Below are 18,022 nucleotides of genomic sequence, written 5' to 3' on the forward strand. Positions count from 1 at the left end.
ATGGTCTACACCATGAGATGGAACCAATCCAGACACTATGGTGGCCAAGAACCAAAGATTAACAAATGATAACTAGAGAAAAAAACAAGTATTTTGTTATCCTAAAGAACTAGCAATCAAATGACTCCAACGACATTCTGCAAATATCCATAGATCAGCCATCATCAGAGAACTTCCTGGAATATTCATAAATACAGGGACTGACTGGAGAATGTGCAGAGAGTGAGAGATCTTGGAACATTCAATGTGATTTCTCCTTCAAATCTGTCCCCACAGAGCTTATGGAGCCTTGCAAAAGAGGATGCTCACAGATGATGAATTCCTGAGGGAATGGAGGACACCAAGGAGACAATGCTTTCCAGACACAACAGGATTGATGCAGATGTGAGCTCACTGATGATGTCAGTTAGAAAAGTGGCCCCTGAGAGAAACATGCCATGCCAAGGGTTCAGCATAGGGTTTTTTTTTTAATTAAGTAAAAGGATCAGCATCACAGATTGGCTCCTCCTGAGACCCATAATTTAAGTCCTCCATCAGAGTCAGCTCCTGGTGAGGGAATGCAAATCTCTCCTGGCTCCATGCAAGCCTAGGTTGAAAAGCCAAAGCTGGGCCTGGGCAGTCACTGGTGTGCAGCCATGGCCCTGTTTGCCTCCTCGTTCCTGCTGCTGATTGTGCCTGCATGTGAGTGCCATGGATTCCTACTGCATGAACTCCCATAATTCACTCTGTGCCAACCTTACCTTCTACTTTTTCCTCCGCAGATGTCCTATCCCAGGTTACCCTGAAGGAATCTGGCCCTGGAGTGTTCCCTCCTTCCCAGGACCTCAGTCTGACCTGCTCTTTCTCTGGGTTTTCACTGAGCATTTCTGGTATGGGTGTGGGCTGGGTCCAACAACCCTCAGGAAAGGGTCTCTAGGGGCTTGCAATCATTTGGTGGGATGATGTTAAGAGGTACAACCCATCCCTGAAGAGCCGGCTCACAATCTCCAAGGACACCTTCAATAACCGGGTAACCCTCAAGATCACCAGTGTAGACACTGCAGATACTGCCACATACTACTGTGCTCGGAGATCTCAATGACACAGCCTTGGCTGACAGCTGTACAATATGTCAGGCTGGTTCTCAGCTCTGTGTCTTCCTCCTGCAATTGATGGGGTTGGGAGTTGGCAGACTTTCCTGCTAGCCTCTGGGGTTTCCTCTTTACTCTGAGTTTCAGATCCCTGGCTTCCTGTTATACAAATGAGGCCAGCTTTAAAAATTATTCAGAAATGAGAATCTGTCTGTTGGGTTTTTAAAGAATAAGGGTTTCTGGTCACTGAACCAGGTAGATCAGGGTTGTTCCACTCAGTCTTAGGCCTCAAATCCACAGGGCAGCAGATGCTGAATTATTGTAACATTCATGTTCAGTAAACTCCTGGATGTGGGGAAGACTGACATTTCTAGATAAACTTTTACAAAATGAGTCATTGGCCAAAGTGACTCCATTAAAATCACAAAATATCTCAAGCTATGACCTCAGGACACTAGTTGCTCTCTACAAACTGCAGCCCTACTGACTACAGTTCATAGCAGTAGAATGTACTTTGCATGCTCTAGAGGACAATAGGCCTAACAGATCACTGTGACCTACAATGGTGACCTGCAGATGAGATTGAAATTAACGCCCAGTCTGTGAATGGAGCCCATGCCTGAAAATACTAGAATATTCTAGAATCTTTGACAAGGTAGGCCATGGGATTATGACAAAATCACACGTACTGCTAAAGCAGTGATTTTCAACCTGTGTGTGGCAACCAAGTTGGGGATTGAACAACTCTTTCTCAGGGTCGTAGGACTCTTTTACAGGGGTCACATGTCAGTTGTCTTGGATGTCAGATATTTACATCATGACTCATAGTGGAAAATTATAATTATGAAATAGCAATAAATTAATTTAAGTTCTGGGTGGTCACCACAACATGAAGCTCTGTATTAAAAGTCTATATCAATTGGAATTTTGAGGACAACTGTGCTAAAGAAATATAACAATAAAGTAATTCTGAATGGCATGACCATTTCTGCACATTAATCTGTGCCTCACACAACTAACATTAGTGAAGTTTCTTCTTGCAACACATGGCAGGTATCATGGAGACTCTCAAATGGACAATGTATAGAGCATGGAGGATATGTGTGCACTCAGTCATAAATATGTGATTTTAAGCAAACTTTCGACTAGAGACTCAGAGAGTGATTCAGGAGTAGAGATATATTTTAAGACCCACATGTACTCAATGAGTCCAAGGATAGAGTCTCTTTCAGACGCAACAGGACCAATGCACACATGAACTCACTAGGCTAGAGGTAATTTAGGTCTTGTAGAGGTTCAAGCCACATGGGATTCCAATGCTAATAGGAGAAAATTGATATGGACACTCAATTCTAAACAAGAAACGATCTGCAATTGGTACTTACATGCAAAGGAAAAATAATGTACTTCAGTGGATTGTCACTGGCTGTATTAAACACATTACACAGTAGGTCTTACGCCTAAGAAAATACAAAAAAGCACAATTGTGTTTTTGTGGCGTCACACATAACTTTAGCAGAAATGACTCTGGTAATGACACAGGATCAAATGCTGAGTGAGGTCTGCAGTATTGGTGATGATTTTTCCTCATGAGATTCAGACAAAGACTCAGTGGTATCTGGTTAGGACAGTGCCTGGGACTAGGAAGTCACAGGGAAGGAGAGGCCACACCAGAATGAACCCTTGTGAGGAGTGGGGTAAAGAGAAGGGGAGAGGAGAGAGTAGACTGTGGTGAAGCAACAAAGAGGTCCAAATGATACATGACAAGGAACAGGTAACTAAAACAGTTGGATTTTATAGAGACCAGCATCTGGAGGAGGGAAGACCGTTCATTGGAATCCAGCCAGGAGGACCCTGTAACAGGTAGGGACTGGGGAATCAGGAGAATCTCGTGGCCTTTTTCTGAGGTGATATTTCAAATAGAAACCACAGCCATTTGCCCCAGGTTTGAAACCTAATATCCCAGGTTTTATACCAACAAACAAATGATTAGGAGCAATGTGTAATCTTCTCTGTGATTACTTCCTGCTGACGCTGAGGCATCATTGTTGGGCGGTGTAATGGTCAATTGTAATAGAGTCCACAGAAGCCCAGATAAAGGTCATTAGGTATTTATTTGGGAATCACTCATGAATAAAATAAAATAATAAGGTTGAAAACCACTGAGGTCTTCTTCCCAGAGCCATGGAAGCTGAGATGTGATCTGCAAACCCCACCCAAGACAAGAGGTTCCCTCCCAGTCTTTGTGCAGCACCTGAGACTCCAACAGGAAGGGGCTGGTACCTCAAAGACTGTTGGGTGGATGAGTTCTAACCACTGGGTGGGACAAAAGGAGTTGAATGCTGGCCCTGTCCAGGCTGACCAGGCTCTGAGGAAACTTCTAGGGATAGAGACATGTGGGTATTATTTGGAGCAATTTATAAGGAAGGACCACCTGGGATGAGCCAATTTAAACTTCTCCCGTAATGCCGATTTTTGAGAGAAAACCTGGAGCTAGTTCCTGGAACACTCTGCAGTTGACTTTAATTCTAACACAAAAATAGACTAGGGAAAAAGTGTAAAATAAGAAGTTTATGGGATTTTATCTGTCTGTGCATTTGAAGTTTTGCCCCATGGTCTGGTAATTGAGGGAGGCTTACACAAATCAGGGAGAGAGAGAGAGAGAGAGAGAGAGAGAGAGAGAGAGAGAGAGAGAGAGAGAGAGAGAGAGAGAGAGAGAGAGAGAGAGAGAGAGGAAGGAGGGAGGGAGTGAGGGAGAGAAAGAGAGAGAGAACATAAAGATGACTGGGTAAAGGTGACAAATATCTGACAAGAGTCTGATGGGGGATATGATAAAATACATTGTCTGAAAAACAGTAAACCTTATAAATATATTCTTGTTCTATAGAAATGAAAAATTCCATGCTCAAATATTAAGGAACAAAAGGGAACCTGAGTCAAAAAAACAGCCACCACTAACACACTCTGTCACTCCTGTCCTCACTCAGAAGGACCACACACTCCTCTGCTCAGCCTTTTCTCTCTTAGTCATGTCCATCCCCAGTGAAAAACTCTCAGAATAAAATGTTCCTCTAAGATTGCCAGGGAACCTGTGACACAATTCCCATAACAAATAAAATAGGGAAAACAGCAAATTAATACTGCAAGTTTATGAAGCTGAAAATTTCTATTTTATTTTGGAGTGAGAGATAAATGTTCAGAAAAGAAAATTTGTTTTTGTCATCTCTACTTACAATGCACAGTCCTGGATAATCAAGGGTCTGTGTTCGAACAAGGTTCTTTCTATAGAACAGCTGAGCACTAGGACCCTGAAATCATGCTGGGGAAACATCAAATGAAATTTCCCCTAATGCTTTGCCCTCATCACAGCTGATATCAAAGTGTAATCATTTCATTTTACACCTGTACCTGTAGTTATGGAATCAATATAATATTTTACACACATACAATTTCTAAGAATTGTGATGATGCCAATCCAAACATTCATGATTAGTTTTCTGTGAATTTATGTTTGTTCCAGTCTGCTGCAAGTAATATTACTAGATCATGACTATGAGAAACTGTGTGTGAATATCATCCAGCAGTTCTTGTGATAAGAAACCCACTGATCTGACACAATCTAACTGTGAAAAGGGCATAGAAATGAACAAAGACCATGAGCAGAATCTAATATCCACATTCCAGGCTTGGATGGATCCTATAGATCAGCCATACTCCAGATCAGAAGCACCTCCCATAACAGATCAACCTGATGAGTTTGGAGCACAGAGTAGTGGGGGATGACCACACCTCAGCCATTCAGAGCCCCAAAGAACAGGTTCAAAGTCAGAACAGCAAGCAGTGGCAGAGGGAGAGAGACACCACATCTGTCTGAAGTTTCTTCCTTTGCTTACCCACACATAACCATGCTAAATGAATGAAACCTTGTAACAGAAATGATTTGGTCACCAAAGGAGTCAAATCTGAAGTGACTTCAGATCAATAGCTGACTGCATATGGTTGCTTTAAATGAAGTCACTTTCCTGCAAGTGCCCCAGAAACAATCATGTCATAGTGCATAAGAATTCTTAGCCATAAAAATGTTTATATAACTGTTGAATTAATTAATCCATTAAACAATTACTTCCCACTCTCCATTCTAATACAGGGTAACAATTTTAGGGGGCACTTGAGCCTGAACCCACAACCACCAAGAAAGTCCTGCATCCTCAGGGGATTGGAGAGACAGGAAGACATAAACCATGGCACAACAGACCAGGAAGACATAAACCATGGCACAACAGACCAGATAACAAACTCCGTTCTGTCCTGTTGTAACCAGAGACAGGGATCCTATAATTAGTTTGAGGAAATTAATGGCACAATTGCCAAGGATGTTAACTAACAAACCCCAAACACAAACATGTGGCATATATGTAAACGTGGTTTGGGATGTGCTTAGTATTTCACATGGATGAGCCTCTATACTAATAATGTTTATTTAATATATATTATTCATATGTATGTACTTATATATGTATATGTATTCCATAATGAGGATAAAACTTGTGTCTTGTGCATGCTAAACTTTCTCACCATGCTGCCCCAGCCCAGTGTCATTACATTAATTTAATGTACACTTCACTATGGATTGATCTTTACATTAGTTACCCTTGAATTTTCAAATTGTAAGTTTTAATTTTAACCTTCAATGAACTTACTGTATAATATCTGATAAGATAAGCAGTGAAGAGTTCATGTATGAAAAGAAAAAATAAGTTAAGGATGGTGAATCATTTTATAAACAAATAATGAATATTTCAATGAAAACATCGTCCTCATTGGTTCATTTTCTTCCAGAAATTTGCACCATTACCTGCTGTCTCTAATGCTCTCACATACCAGAGAATAATATATATCAGGAAGATATGCAAATACAGCCTCCCTCTGCTCATAAAAACCATCCCTGCCCTCACCCCGCAGGTCAGGCAGAGGACTCTAGCCCTGTCTTCCCTTTCAGTGAGCAGCACTGAGAACAGGACAAGCAACATGGGGTTGGAGCTGCGCTAGATTTTCTTTGTTGCTCTTTTAAAAGGTAGATAACACGGGATGCTGAGTGTGTGAGGAGACATGAGTGAGAGAGACAGTAGACTTTGTGACAGTTTCTTCATCAGGCTCCTCTCTGTTTGCAGGTGTCCACTGTGAGGTGCAGCTGGTTGAGTCTGGTGGAGGATTGGTGAAGCCTGTAGGGTCACTGAAACTCTCCTGTGTGCCTTCTGGATTCACTTTCAGTGGTGCCTGGATGAACTGGGTCCGCCAGGCTCCAGGGAAGGGACTGGAGTGGGTTGTTCACATAGAACCTAAAAGTTATAATTATGCAACCTATTACTCAGATTCGGTGAAAGGCAGATTCACCATCTCCAGAGATGATTCCCAAAGCATGGTCTACCTGCAAATGAACAACCTGAGAACTGAGGACACGGCCACTTATTACTGTACAAGAGACACAGTGAGTAGTTTTCAGTGTGAGCCCAGTAAAAAACCTCCCTGATAGGTTCTCATAGCCAGCAGGGGGCGAACAGCAAACATAAAGCCCAGGTTCCTACATAATTGATTTATTTTTTCTGTTTTATCTGGATGTCCTCTCCATTTACTGTTTTATTGGGGGGGATCCTTTTAATCATATATATATATATATATATATATATATATATATATATATATTGAAGAAAACAGCCACTTACAAACTCAAAATTAGTTAAAACATAAAATAAAGAAAATGCTGTTTTTGGTGATCATTGGCTTATTGGAATGCAGCTCACAATCTGAGCACCTTGTGTAGACAAGTAAGATTAGCAGGTCGAGGGTAGTCTCAGGACACAGCTGGTTCCAGGGCACTTGTGACCATCTGATACCTTGTTTTAACCAGGAACAAAAGGAAACCATGAGGCTTCTTTAAACAGTATTACTATCTGGATTATTCCAGGGTCCTGGATGAATCATTTGTTCACAAACAAAACACCTGTGTCTCTAGAGTTGAGATCCTCTTCCTGACTGTTCCCCTTCAGGAAGAGCCTGCATGACGTGAGAGAATGGAGGACAATGGCTGGAGAAACTTTGCAGCTGTCACTGAGAAGTCCATAGTGTGTCAGTGATGCATTCAAGGATCAGATCTCCCTGAAGCTGAGCTCTTCTCCCACTGAAGACACAGCCCTGCCTTACAGTGCAGCAGACACAGTGAGCAGGCTCCCTGTGTACCCAGAAACAACCTTAATCTGAGGATGTTCAGGACAGCAGGGGATGCTGTAGACCCAACTTTCACCAGGAAAGAAAATATAGTAGATGAGAGAAACATCTGGAGAGTGATGAGTTCTCTGAGACCCTAAGGTTTCCTCTCCTGACCTCAAATAACTGCCAAGACCATGTAATTCTCCTGATGTAGCTACTAAGACAAGACTCCAAACTTAGAATAAAAATTATTTGTTAATTAACATTGCCCACAGAGATAGATGTGTGTTTAAGGGAAACCCAGGAGGAAGGAAGAGCCAAGTTTTTAGACCATGATTTCTCACTGGTCTGGAATCTCTTCTCCTCCTTAAGACTGTGAACATCAGGTACAGATCTGCCCTGCTCTGTGTTTTCTAAACCAAAATCTCCCAATTCCATTGTCTCTCCTGTGTCTATATCATGTGCAGAAATCTATGAGCTGACCTGTATTCTACTCTGCTTGACACTAGTTGCTAAACACGGAGACCATCACTGTTCCCCCACGATATCCTAGAACTCAGCTGGGTCATCTACAGTTCTGGACCTGGAGCCCATTCAAATGTGAATTAGTAAATTAACAGATATAAGAGCCACAGGTTCAATTGTACTGTCAGCATGTCAGTCACCACTCAAACAGTGAAGGCTGCACACAAAGCAATCCGGTGTCTTTAATTATAATTAAATATATTGACTGAGAAATCAAACTGATGTGCATCCCGTATGTTAACTTCTGTAGCCTCTAGAAAAGGAAAGCCTGACTTAAGGACCTCTGGAAAATTAGGACTTATAATTTTCTGGGACAGGAGACTGAGAAACAAAAGAGAAGTGGATGTGTGATGGAAGTGATGATGTCCCTCTGGGAGGTTGAGCAGGTCACCTGGAGGACTTGTTTCCTGCCTGGGCCCCAAACTACAGCAAGACAAGGCTCAAACAGAATCCATGGAGTCGGGGTCTTTGGTATTTTAACTGAGGGGCTTTAAGGAAAAGACTTGCACACTCTATGGATGGTTTTTTTCCTTCTTTATGCTTTTTCTGAGTTCTATTCTCTTGTCTCATTTCTATCCAGAAATGTCCTTTCTTTCTCTCTTAATGTTTTCTGCCTCCTGATTCTTATTTTCCCTTACAGTATTTATACCCCAGCAAAATCTTTCAAGCAATATAAAAATTACAATATGGTTACACTCAGATTTTCAAGAGAATAATTACAATGAATATAAGCAAATAAAACAGCATATTTTCCATATCTCTTATATGATTAGACATTTTAAATATTACAGATGAGAAGAAAATTTTCAATGTAACCCATGTACAACCATACCCAAGCAATGTGTTATAGATTAACAGCAAAAGCAAGCAAGGTATTCTTCTCAGGCTGTTCTTTAAGTGGCAGACTGAAATTTGTGGCTACAAAGAAAGGATCAATCATTTAATTCTTTATCTTGAAAGGTAATCTCATAAGAAATCTTAAAAGAACTAAATATCTAAATTTATACATGAAAACCATCATCACTTTTTATATCAGAGATTAAGGAAGAAATTTGTACAAGATATTAATCATCATCTTTGGTCATTAACCCTCCTGAACATAAAGCCATGTCAGCCAATAAAAATGAGGCTGCTTTGTAATTGTGACCCTAACCTAATGAATTTATAACTCAATTATGTGTCCTTGTGAACTTTAGTTATTTTCTGGGACATTCCATCTCAAATCTGTTATCAAATCATCTAATCCAACCTGTAGTTATTTTCATGCTTGTTTGCAGCTTTGATGCACACCAAAACCTGTGAATGCATCTTTCAACATTAAGATTGAAAGAATTCGAGACAACTTGGCTTCAAGGGACTCAATTGTTTTCCTTATTCATTAACCAAACTACAGTCTAAGTAGCCATGGAGGTGAAACTCATAAGCCCTAGCTGTGTGGCACTTCCTTTTTTCATTATCAAAATAATATTTAAACTATGTTTATTTTATTATCAATTAGACAGTACAGCTTAAGAAGAAATCATATTCAAAACAATGCACAGGTAAAAATGTCCAGTAGAATGGGATGTTTACACATGAGAACACACTGTATTACAGGCAGTGGGGATCTCCCCACACCCATTCACACCATGCCAGGTACCAGAGAAAGATGGCAGCAGCAAAAATGAAAAGGAACAGCAAAGCAAAAGACATCTTGTAGTCTGTAGACTCCAGGTTTTGCCTATCAGAAATTCACCCATCCGGCTTCATCTCCTGGTGAGGTGAAACCTGAACCTCAATTTCCCCCTGCTGCTCCTCTGACAGGGCCACCTGCAGACACAGAAGTCAAAGCTCAGCTCCCCTTGAAGTTCAGCTTCTCAGTCACTCCCCACTTCTACGGACAAATAGGTAAACGTGCAGCAAAGTAAAACAGAATTAGATGATAAAAGAATTACACAGACTGTCTGGAAAAGACTTTTACATGTGATTAGCTGAACACTGGAATTCAGGCATGTCACATGACCTCCATACAGAAAGGGAGTTCCCAAACTCCGGCAGCAGCTGCAAACAAAGCTATACATTTGCAGGGAATTTTATGTTCATCAAGGATGAGGTCCACACAGCAGTGCCAACTCCTACAGAAATGAGCACCACAAAGGAATATTACTGAGGTTTGTAATCCCATTAATGGAAAATTGAGTTGAAATGAACATGAAAATAAGGTTTTATAGAAAAATGGATAATAGGAGATGATTTGAAAATGATATAATTTATAACATATTCCCCAACATTAGCATCATGATCTGATTCCTCCAGCATATTCACAAATAATCCAGGACCTGCCATCTCCAGGCTCCACGACAGAGCTTGCTATAAAGCAGGAAGACATGCAAATGGGCCCTCTCTCTGCTCATGAAAAGCAGCCCAGCTCTGACCTTACAGCTCAGGCAGAGGAGCTCAGCTGTGGATCCCAAGACTTCACTCAGGGATCAGCATGGAGTTGGTGCTGAGCTGCATTTTCCTTGTTGCTCTTTTAAAAGGTAATTTATGGAGAGCAGTAGATGCTGACTGTGTGAGTGGACATTAATCTGAGGGACAATGGACATGTGTGATGATTTCTTGACCACGATTTTTCTGTGTTTTCAGATGTGCAGTGTGAGGTGCAGCTGGTGGAGTCCGGGGGTGGCCTGGTGAAGCCTGGGGGGTCCCTGAAACTCTCCTGTGCAGCCTCTGGATTCACCTTCAGTGACTACTGGATGCAATGGGTCCGGCAGACTCCAGGGAAGGTGCTGGAATGGGTTGGAAATATTAAACATGATGGCAGTAGCACAAATTATGCACCATCCGTGAAGGGCCGGTTCACCATCTCCAGAGACAATGCCAAGAACACTCTGTACCTGCAAATGAACAGTGTGAAGTCTGAGGACACTGCCACTTATTACTGTACTAGAGACACAGTGAGTGATCTCAGTGTGAACCCAGACAAAAACCTCACTGTGAGGCCGCTCACGGCCACCAGGGGGCGCACAACACACACCGAACACAGGTTCATCCCACAGACTATAAAGACATAACTGAGCAATCTCCTCCGCAGCTTAGGCTCCTTTCATATCCTAGTTCCCAAGAAAGTCTCTCTAAATATTTGTGCTGTGAGTGACTGTTGTCCTCTATACATCTCCTGTGTTTCTGCTGTTATTTAAGAAACATGGATGTTCCTGTGTCTTTTTTCTCAGATTCAAGCAGATCCTCAGTCAGATTTCTTTATTACAGTATCATTACATTTAAGGGAAATCAAGGGTAAGAAGGGGCCTATTACAGGTGCTACCGAGGCTCAACCATCCCCTCCCCTCCTCCTGACAATGGTGCACATCAGGTTCAGTCTTGATCCAGCTGTGCTTTAAGCTATTTCAGTTTATTACTCCATGAATTTCATCTCTGCTCATCATGAGATTTTTATAAACTTGTCCTTCAGGAAAGTTATTTCAGTGTCTGTGTGTAGATGGGATTTCAAGGATGGTTTATTGTCTTCTAATTGACCTGAATATGGGGTCACACCACCAGGAAGGCATTGAACATCTGCATCTGATCACATGATAATGTTCATGAGAAGTGAGATCTACTCACCTAGAAAATCTCTCACACACAATTGGGCATTTTATGAAAATCTAACAGAGATCACTTTGGGTCTGGGGGTGTCACATTAGCATTGACAGAGCCAGCTCATTTCTCTAAGAGCCACAGATATTCCAGCTTTGTCCTCTGAGAAGTTCCTCTCACTGTGCAAAAAACTGAGAAAGTTTGTCTTAGTAACTTTTCTGTAGCTGAGATAAAACCGCAAGACCAACTGTGATGAAGGAAACATGTAAAGAAAGAAATAACTTAGTTGGGTTTAGGGTTTCCAATAATCTAGTCCATGGTTTCAAACTAAAGGCTGAGTGGCTGGAGCAGACATTGATGTCTCATGGTTTGATCCACAAGCAGGCACAGAGAGGCACACTGACAATGCCATGAAGGTGAAGAACCTTTAAGCCTTCCCCCATTGACTCACTTTCTCCAAGTAAGAGGAGGCATAGTCTGGAAAATATCCCTGAAGTTCTCATAGAATCACAGTCAAGGAAGCACAGGATGTATTTCTTGGGAGCCCCTACAGTCTGTAGTAGACAGCTGGTTCAACATTGCTATGAAAACTATATGTCAAATACTCATAGCCCAATGATCAGGAACAAATAAACAAGACACAAGTATGAGATTTGAAGGAATGAAGAAATGGATAGACATCCAATCAGCCAAGTCAAGATCTACAGGTATTATAGTATTGATTTTTCGAAACACAGCTTCTCATTGAAACCAGCATTAATAGGGATATCTGTATCCTCCTCTAAAATCCAAGCACATTATTTAACTAAACTTTAGTTTTTCTGTATTGTATCAAGAAGCCAATTGATGTAATACAGAATAAAAGAACAATTTGGGGACTGTCTTTGTCTTTTCTTGGATCTTTCTCTCAAGGTGTACACCCTCTCATAATTGTTATGCTCTCATGGTTGCATTCCTCAGCATGTGTACATACACAAGCAAACATTTCTCTGCTGTTTATGTTTGAGTCCCACACAGCCAATGAAGACCTGACTGACAGCAATCCCTGGACACCCTGGAAAGAAAATGGGCCACACCTCCTCTACTGCACTGGATCCAACTTGCTCCATTTCAACTGACACTCTGGCCAGAGGTTCGGGTACTGACTTCAATCAAGTTGAGGATTTCAAGCGAGATCTTCAATCAAGTGAATCCCATCTAACATGGACTGGATACTAACATTTTCTTCCTACAGGACCCTACAAGGATATCATCGTCCCATTTCAGCAGGAAGTAACTTGGAGAATGCTACACCCCCTTTCCCCATTGTTGTCATTTAGGATAGTGTATATATCTAGTTAGGGATAGCTTCCTATTGTTTATGGTTGGGACTGGAAGGAGGTGTTCAGGCTTGGACACCTCTTTCAGATGACTTTAGGGTTTAGTTAAAATAGATAGTTAGGATGTGACATAAGCAGATTGTTGTATCTTCTTATATTTTACCTTTATGATTGTTAATTTTGGATACTTTATACTGTTAAGTTTTAATCCCCTTTTAGACTAAAAGGGGAATTGTAGGGGAAGCTGTAGCCACGCCTTCTTAGGGGCTGGCTACAGGTGTGCCTGACCAGGCTAGTGAGGGCGTGGTCAGAGTGACGTAGTGGGACTGCGTTTTCGGTTTCGGTTTCTCTTTGGCTTCTTGCTGTACAGGCTGCTGCCACCGGCTGGCTAGGTCGCTCTGTAAGTAAGGCTTTTCCCTATTAAATACCCTTATATTTTTACCTGACTCCATATTGGTAATTTCCCACTATAGATATCTCCAAGAGTCAATAGTTAAAATCTGAACCACCTTCTGTGTCTCACTTTGCAAAGACATGGGGAAGAAACTTCAGTGTGAATACAGACACAATCCTACCTGTGCTCAAGACCAGTAGAGACAATGAAGTACTACTGAGGCTGCTGGGAACTAGCAGACATCCCTTGGAGTATAGGAGGTTGGGAACTGTCCCATGTGGTCTCTCAAAAACAGGCTTACAGCTGTTTAGATGTTGGAATAAGTGACTTCCCCTTCTTGCTCTAACAATACTTTAGAGGCCCCCTGCAATGTCACATTCTATAACTACTATTTGTTTAGTTTCTAATAAGTGTATCAATTTTTACCTATGGGGAATCCAAAGCATCCATTTGGCACATTGTATCTGATGAAATAAATATTTTATGAATAAACCTTTCCATATTTTTCAATGTGTCTGTAATTCTAAGAGTTGGTGATGGTTATTAGCTCAATTGGAAATCTAAGGGAATTCTAAATCATCTGAAAACCATTCTCTTTATTTTATCACAGGTTGAGGAGTAGCCAGAGCTTCCATGATTAATGTTATTTTACACAGTTGGTAGAAAAACAAGTTGTCTATGTTTCAGGCTTCCAACAAGTGAGTGTTTGTAATAGGGCACACATGGTTATTATTTTTCACACAATGATTGTTTTTGATTAGTATCCTTGTAAAGATTACTTTCTGACTCAGTGTCCCATGTAGTGATGCCTTTGAAGGTGTGTTCTGTACCTTCAGCTTGTGGAAATGTCTGAGTGACCATTGGGTATAGGGGGAAATGCTGGCCACACCCGCTTGAAGGCTGGCACAGGTGATGCTGACCACACAAACTTGGGCATGGTCAGAGTGATGTAGCAAGGCTTTAAATATGAGGGCCACATGCATGATGCTCTCTGTTCCCTTTCCTGCCTTGTGGTAAAGGACTGGCTTCGTATTCTGAGTACTTCCAAATAAGCAGCCTGTTTTTCCCACTAGTTCTGACTCCATTGCTATCTGCATTAATTGTTGGGCCACTGCCAGATGATGTCATCTACAGTCTCTCTCTAACTCCCTTCCATTGGCCACAGAGGTCCTCATCACAGTTTTCTGCTAGTGTTTTCCTGTTCACATTGCCTGCATGCTCACTGCTGTGATCTCTGACTCAGCTGAAGGTAGGAAAGCTGGAGTGTTTACCTGTGAGTTAGAGAAGATCAGTGGGAGATGTGATGGTTGGTGTTGGTTCAGGGTTAAGGATTACTGTTTTGAAGAATCTGGAAAATGAAAAGAAAGTCTACTTTTGCAGGCCTGAGCCTTCTCTGGATACTATGATAGTGACCTCAGCCATGTGTTGAGAAGTTTTGGTGAAGAAACAGACAATAGAATGTGGGATTAATGAGATCCAGATAATCACAACTCATTGAACAGTACAGTGTGAAGGTGAAAACCAAGATATCCACTGTTTGTTCCCTGACACCAGGGAGAGGTCAGGCCACATGGCAGCCAGTGACATACGGTGACCATAGTGAACCTGGAGACTGGGCAGACTGTTTACACGGGGAGTCTGTAGATTAGTTACTCAGTATCTCTTAGATATACTGAATAAAACACACAAATTCTTGAGCAATATCTAATGAATTTGAGATGACCTATTTCTTCTTTTATTCAGGCAAATAATTCTTCAACAACTGAAAGACTCCAGAAGAGGTACTTTCGCAGAAGGAGACCCGTACCCAGGAATCAGCGAGACCACGAACTTGGATGCAAAAAGCAAGAGGCTTTATTGGATACACGGGTACCCGGGGCGACTTAGCTCCTGTGAGGCCAAGTGCCCCGAGCCAAGGGAGAGGGGTCCTTATATAGCAAAAAGCACAGTGCAGAAGCGAAAAGCATAGTTACAGGGATTCTATTGGACAATTTAATGGGGTACAGAGTTATTTCAAGTAAGCATTTTCTCAAGGTCTTGTAATCAGGCGAAACGTCCTCGGCTCTATCTTATCTCCCTCCGCGTCCAGATGGCTGTCCTTGGGACGGAGCGTTCCCCATCAGGCGGGGGCGCAGGGGGGGCCCTCTCGCCGCCTCGCGGGCTCCTCGATCGGCCCCAGCCCCGGGGCCCCCAGCGCGGTGCCAGGCGGGCCGGCCGGGGCGTGGGCCCCGCGGGGTGAACCAGCTTGGGAGGGAGCCGGCGGCCGGGCGTGTGCACGCGCGTACGGGAGTGTCACCGAGAGAGAAAAAGCTAAGGGGCGGGGTCTTTCATTCCCCCATTTCTCTTGTAACTGAATGGAATCTTTCATTCAGAGGTCTCTGGATATTCTGGATCTATTTGCTTTAGCTGGTGGTATTGTTGAGTTAAGACTAAGGTCTGTATGGCAGATAGTCGTTCTCTGATGAATTGAGTCATCTTGTTCAGAATGCAGGGACCAAGCATAAGGATTAAAAATAGAATAATCAGAGGTCCCATGAGAGTGGATATAAGGGTAGTGAACCAGGGGGACTTAGCGAACCATCCTTCGAACCATCCTTGTTGAGACTCAAATAGCTGTTGCCTCTGCTTAAGTCTTTCTCTAAGTTTGGCCATGCTGTCTCTAACTATTCCTGTGTGGTCTGCATAAAAGCAGCATTCTTCCTTGAGGGTAGCACATAGTCCCCCTTCCTGTAGAAATAATAAATCTAACCCTCGTCTATTCTGCAGGACTACCTCAGAGAGTGATGTTAAGGATTTCTCGAGTGCTCTGACTGACTCTTCTAGGGCCTGGATATCTGTATACATGGCTTGTTGTAGAAGTTTGAAATGACTAGTTTCCTGCAAGGCAACCGTACCGGTCCCTATGCCAGCTGCTATACCCCCCATTGTTATTCCTCCTAATAATAGGGCCACGGTTAAGGACATTGGTTCCCTCTGATGTCGGCTTGATTTCTCTAGTACGCTGTAAACATACTCAGATTGGTGGTATGTGACTTTGGGCCAAAGTTCTGTCAATATACAAAAGTCAATGGTGGCATTGAGAACAGTGGTAGAGACGCAGGGAGTCAAACCAGTACTGCAAGCCCAATAAGTTCCATAAGGGGCAATAAGGTATCGGCTGTTTTGAGATAATGGCTCTGTTTGGTTACATAACTCTTGATGTGAGGGAGGAACCCTGCCTATGCATAGTCCCTTTCCTAAGACCTCAGACATTGTGAGCTTGTGCTGCATGGCAGCTCCACAACTGGTAGGCGCTGAGGTCTGGTTGGAGTAGTTGCCCAGTACTGCCATGCCTTCATAATATGGGGGCCGGGAAACTAGGCATAGCCAGCATTCCTGAGTCTTGTTGGGGTCTGAGAAATTGAGGGCCAAGTAAGCCCCTTGTATTAGTTCAAGTAATCTGTCCCCTGTCCCTGGATATGGGGAGGTGGGGGTGTGAACTGGAGTCATAGGAGTAAGGGTGGCAGTATTGGATGAGGGCGTTGGTGAGGGTGGGAGATGGGGTAGAGATCTATGGGGCCGAGACCCATGAGGCTTGGTGGGAGGTTTCTGGTCTGCCAGAACTGGGTTTGGGCCCATGGTTTTGGTGATAGTTTTTACTTTGAGTCTAATTTTAAAGATGGCCCCTCGGTCTGGTCCTGACAGGTACCAGCGAAGGCCCCAAGCATATCCCTTCTGCCAGTCTGTTGCTTTCTTACTCTCATCTGTAAAGGAAATAAGGAGAGGCATAGAGGTGGTGCCGGTGGAGCCCTTTTGCCATCCTCTGGTTACCTGAATCTTGTACCATGAGGATGAAGGCTTCCAGTAAGCATCCCCTGTCGTTTCACATCCCCAAGCGGCACAGAAAAACTGTTCATAACCCCCACAAGTCTGAGTCTGCTTCCAGGACCGTCCATCTCTGGGACAGACATAAAAGTCATTACCCGACAGTTGGTCTTTGGCCTGTTGACTGCTACATCCAGGAGTGGTGTCTCTCGGACTTTGGATTGACCTGCGAAATCGTGGCAAATCGTTGTCGTTGCTACAAGTCTTAGGGTAACAGTGTGAGATGTCCCAGGTGTCTAGACCAGTGACCAAGTCACAGAAATCAGGTGTCAATGTAGGCCACCATACACCGAGGGCATGGTTTTTGGTGGTCTCATAAATGACCTCCCCTGTCTGGGAAAGAACCTGCCAGGTTAACGCATGAATGGTATGGGGGCTGGTTGCTACATGGGGGGTAAACAGACAAACAATCAATAGGAGGGTGTACGAGAGAGTCTTATCTTTAAAGGATTTTGAGTGCGGTGCGCGGTCCACTCTGATGCAGTGGCTGAATCGGTGGGTCGGGCTGGCTTTACATGAGAAGCATGTATCCAAGCTGCAATGCCGTCTACTTTGAGTGCGGTGGGAGTGGTAAGCAAAATGATGTAGGGTCCCTTCCAGCGAGGTTTCGAGGTTCTTGGTCTGGTGACGCCGGACCCAGACTGTGTCCCCGATCTGGTAGGAATGGGGAATGGCAGGATGGTCCCTCTGTTCTTTATAAGCTTGAGCAAGGGGTTTCCAGACCTCCCGCTGTACTAATTGTAGTGCCTGTAATATGAGCTTGGAGAGAAGGGGAGTTAGCAAAATCTGAGACATCTTGATCAAGAAAGTTAATGATAGGAGTAGGTACTCCATGCAGGATTTCAAAAGGTGTGAGCCCATGTGGCCCAGGGGTGTTGCGAGCACGGTAGAGGGCTAGGGGAAGTAGAAGGACCCAGTCTCTGGTGCCAGTTGCAAGCGACAATTTTGTTAAAGTCTCCTTAATTGTTCTATTCATCCTTTCTACCTGCCCTGAACTTTGGGGTCTATAAGCACAATGTAATTTCCAATCAATCCCCAACAAGGTGGCCACTGACTGACTTACCTGG

General features: G+C 43.1%; 2 gene segments (V, D, J or C); both read left to right on the plus strand.

The window, feature by feature from the left end:
• Window positions 1–635: 635 nt before the first annotated feature.
• LOC118238977 lies at window positions 636–6,600 on the plus strand. The segment is given in 2 exon segments: window positions 636–681; window positions 6,242–6,600. Coding segments are annotated over 2 exon segments (405 nt in total).
• Window positions 6,601–10,275: 3,675 nt separating this feature from the next.
• LOC113838446 lies at window positions 10,276–15,330 on the plus strand. The segment is given in 3 exon segments: window positions 10,276–10,321; window positions 10,428–10,777; window positions 15,139–15,330. Coding segments are annotated over 3 exon segments (588 nt in total).
• The last annotated feature ends 2,692 nt before the right edge of the window (window positions 15,331–18,022 follow it).

This window comes from Cricetulus griseus, chromosome 5, assembly GCF_003668045.3.
Source record: "Cricetulus griseus strain 17A/GY chromosome 5, alternate assembly CriGri-PICRH-1.0, whole genome shotgun sequence".
Taxonomy (NCBI): Eukaryota; Metazoa; Chordata; class Mammalia; order Rodentia; family Cricetidae; genus Cricetulus; species Cricetulus griseus.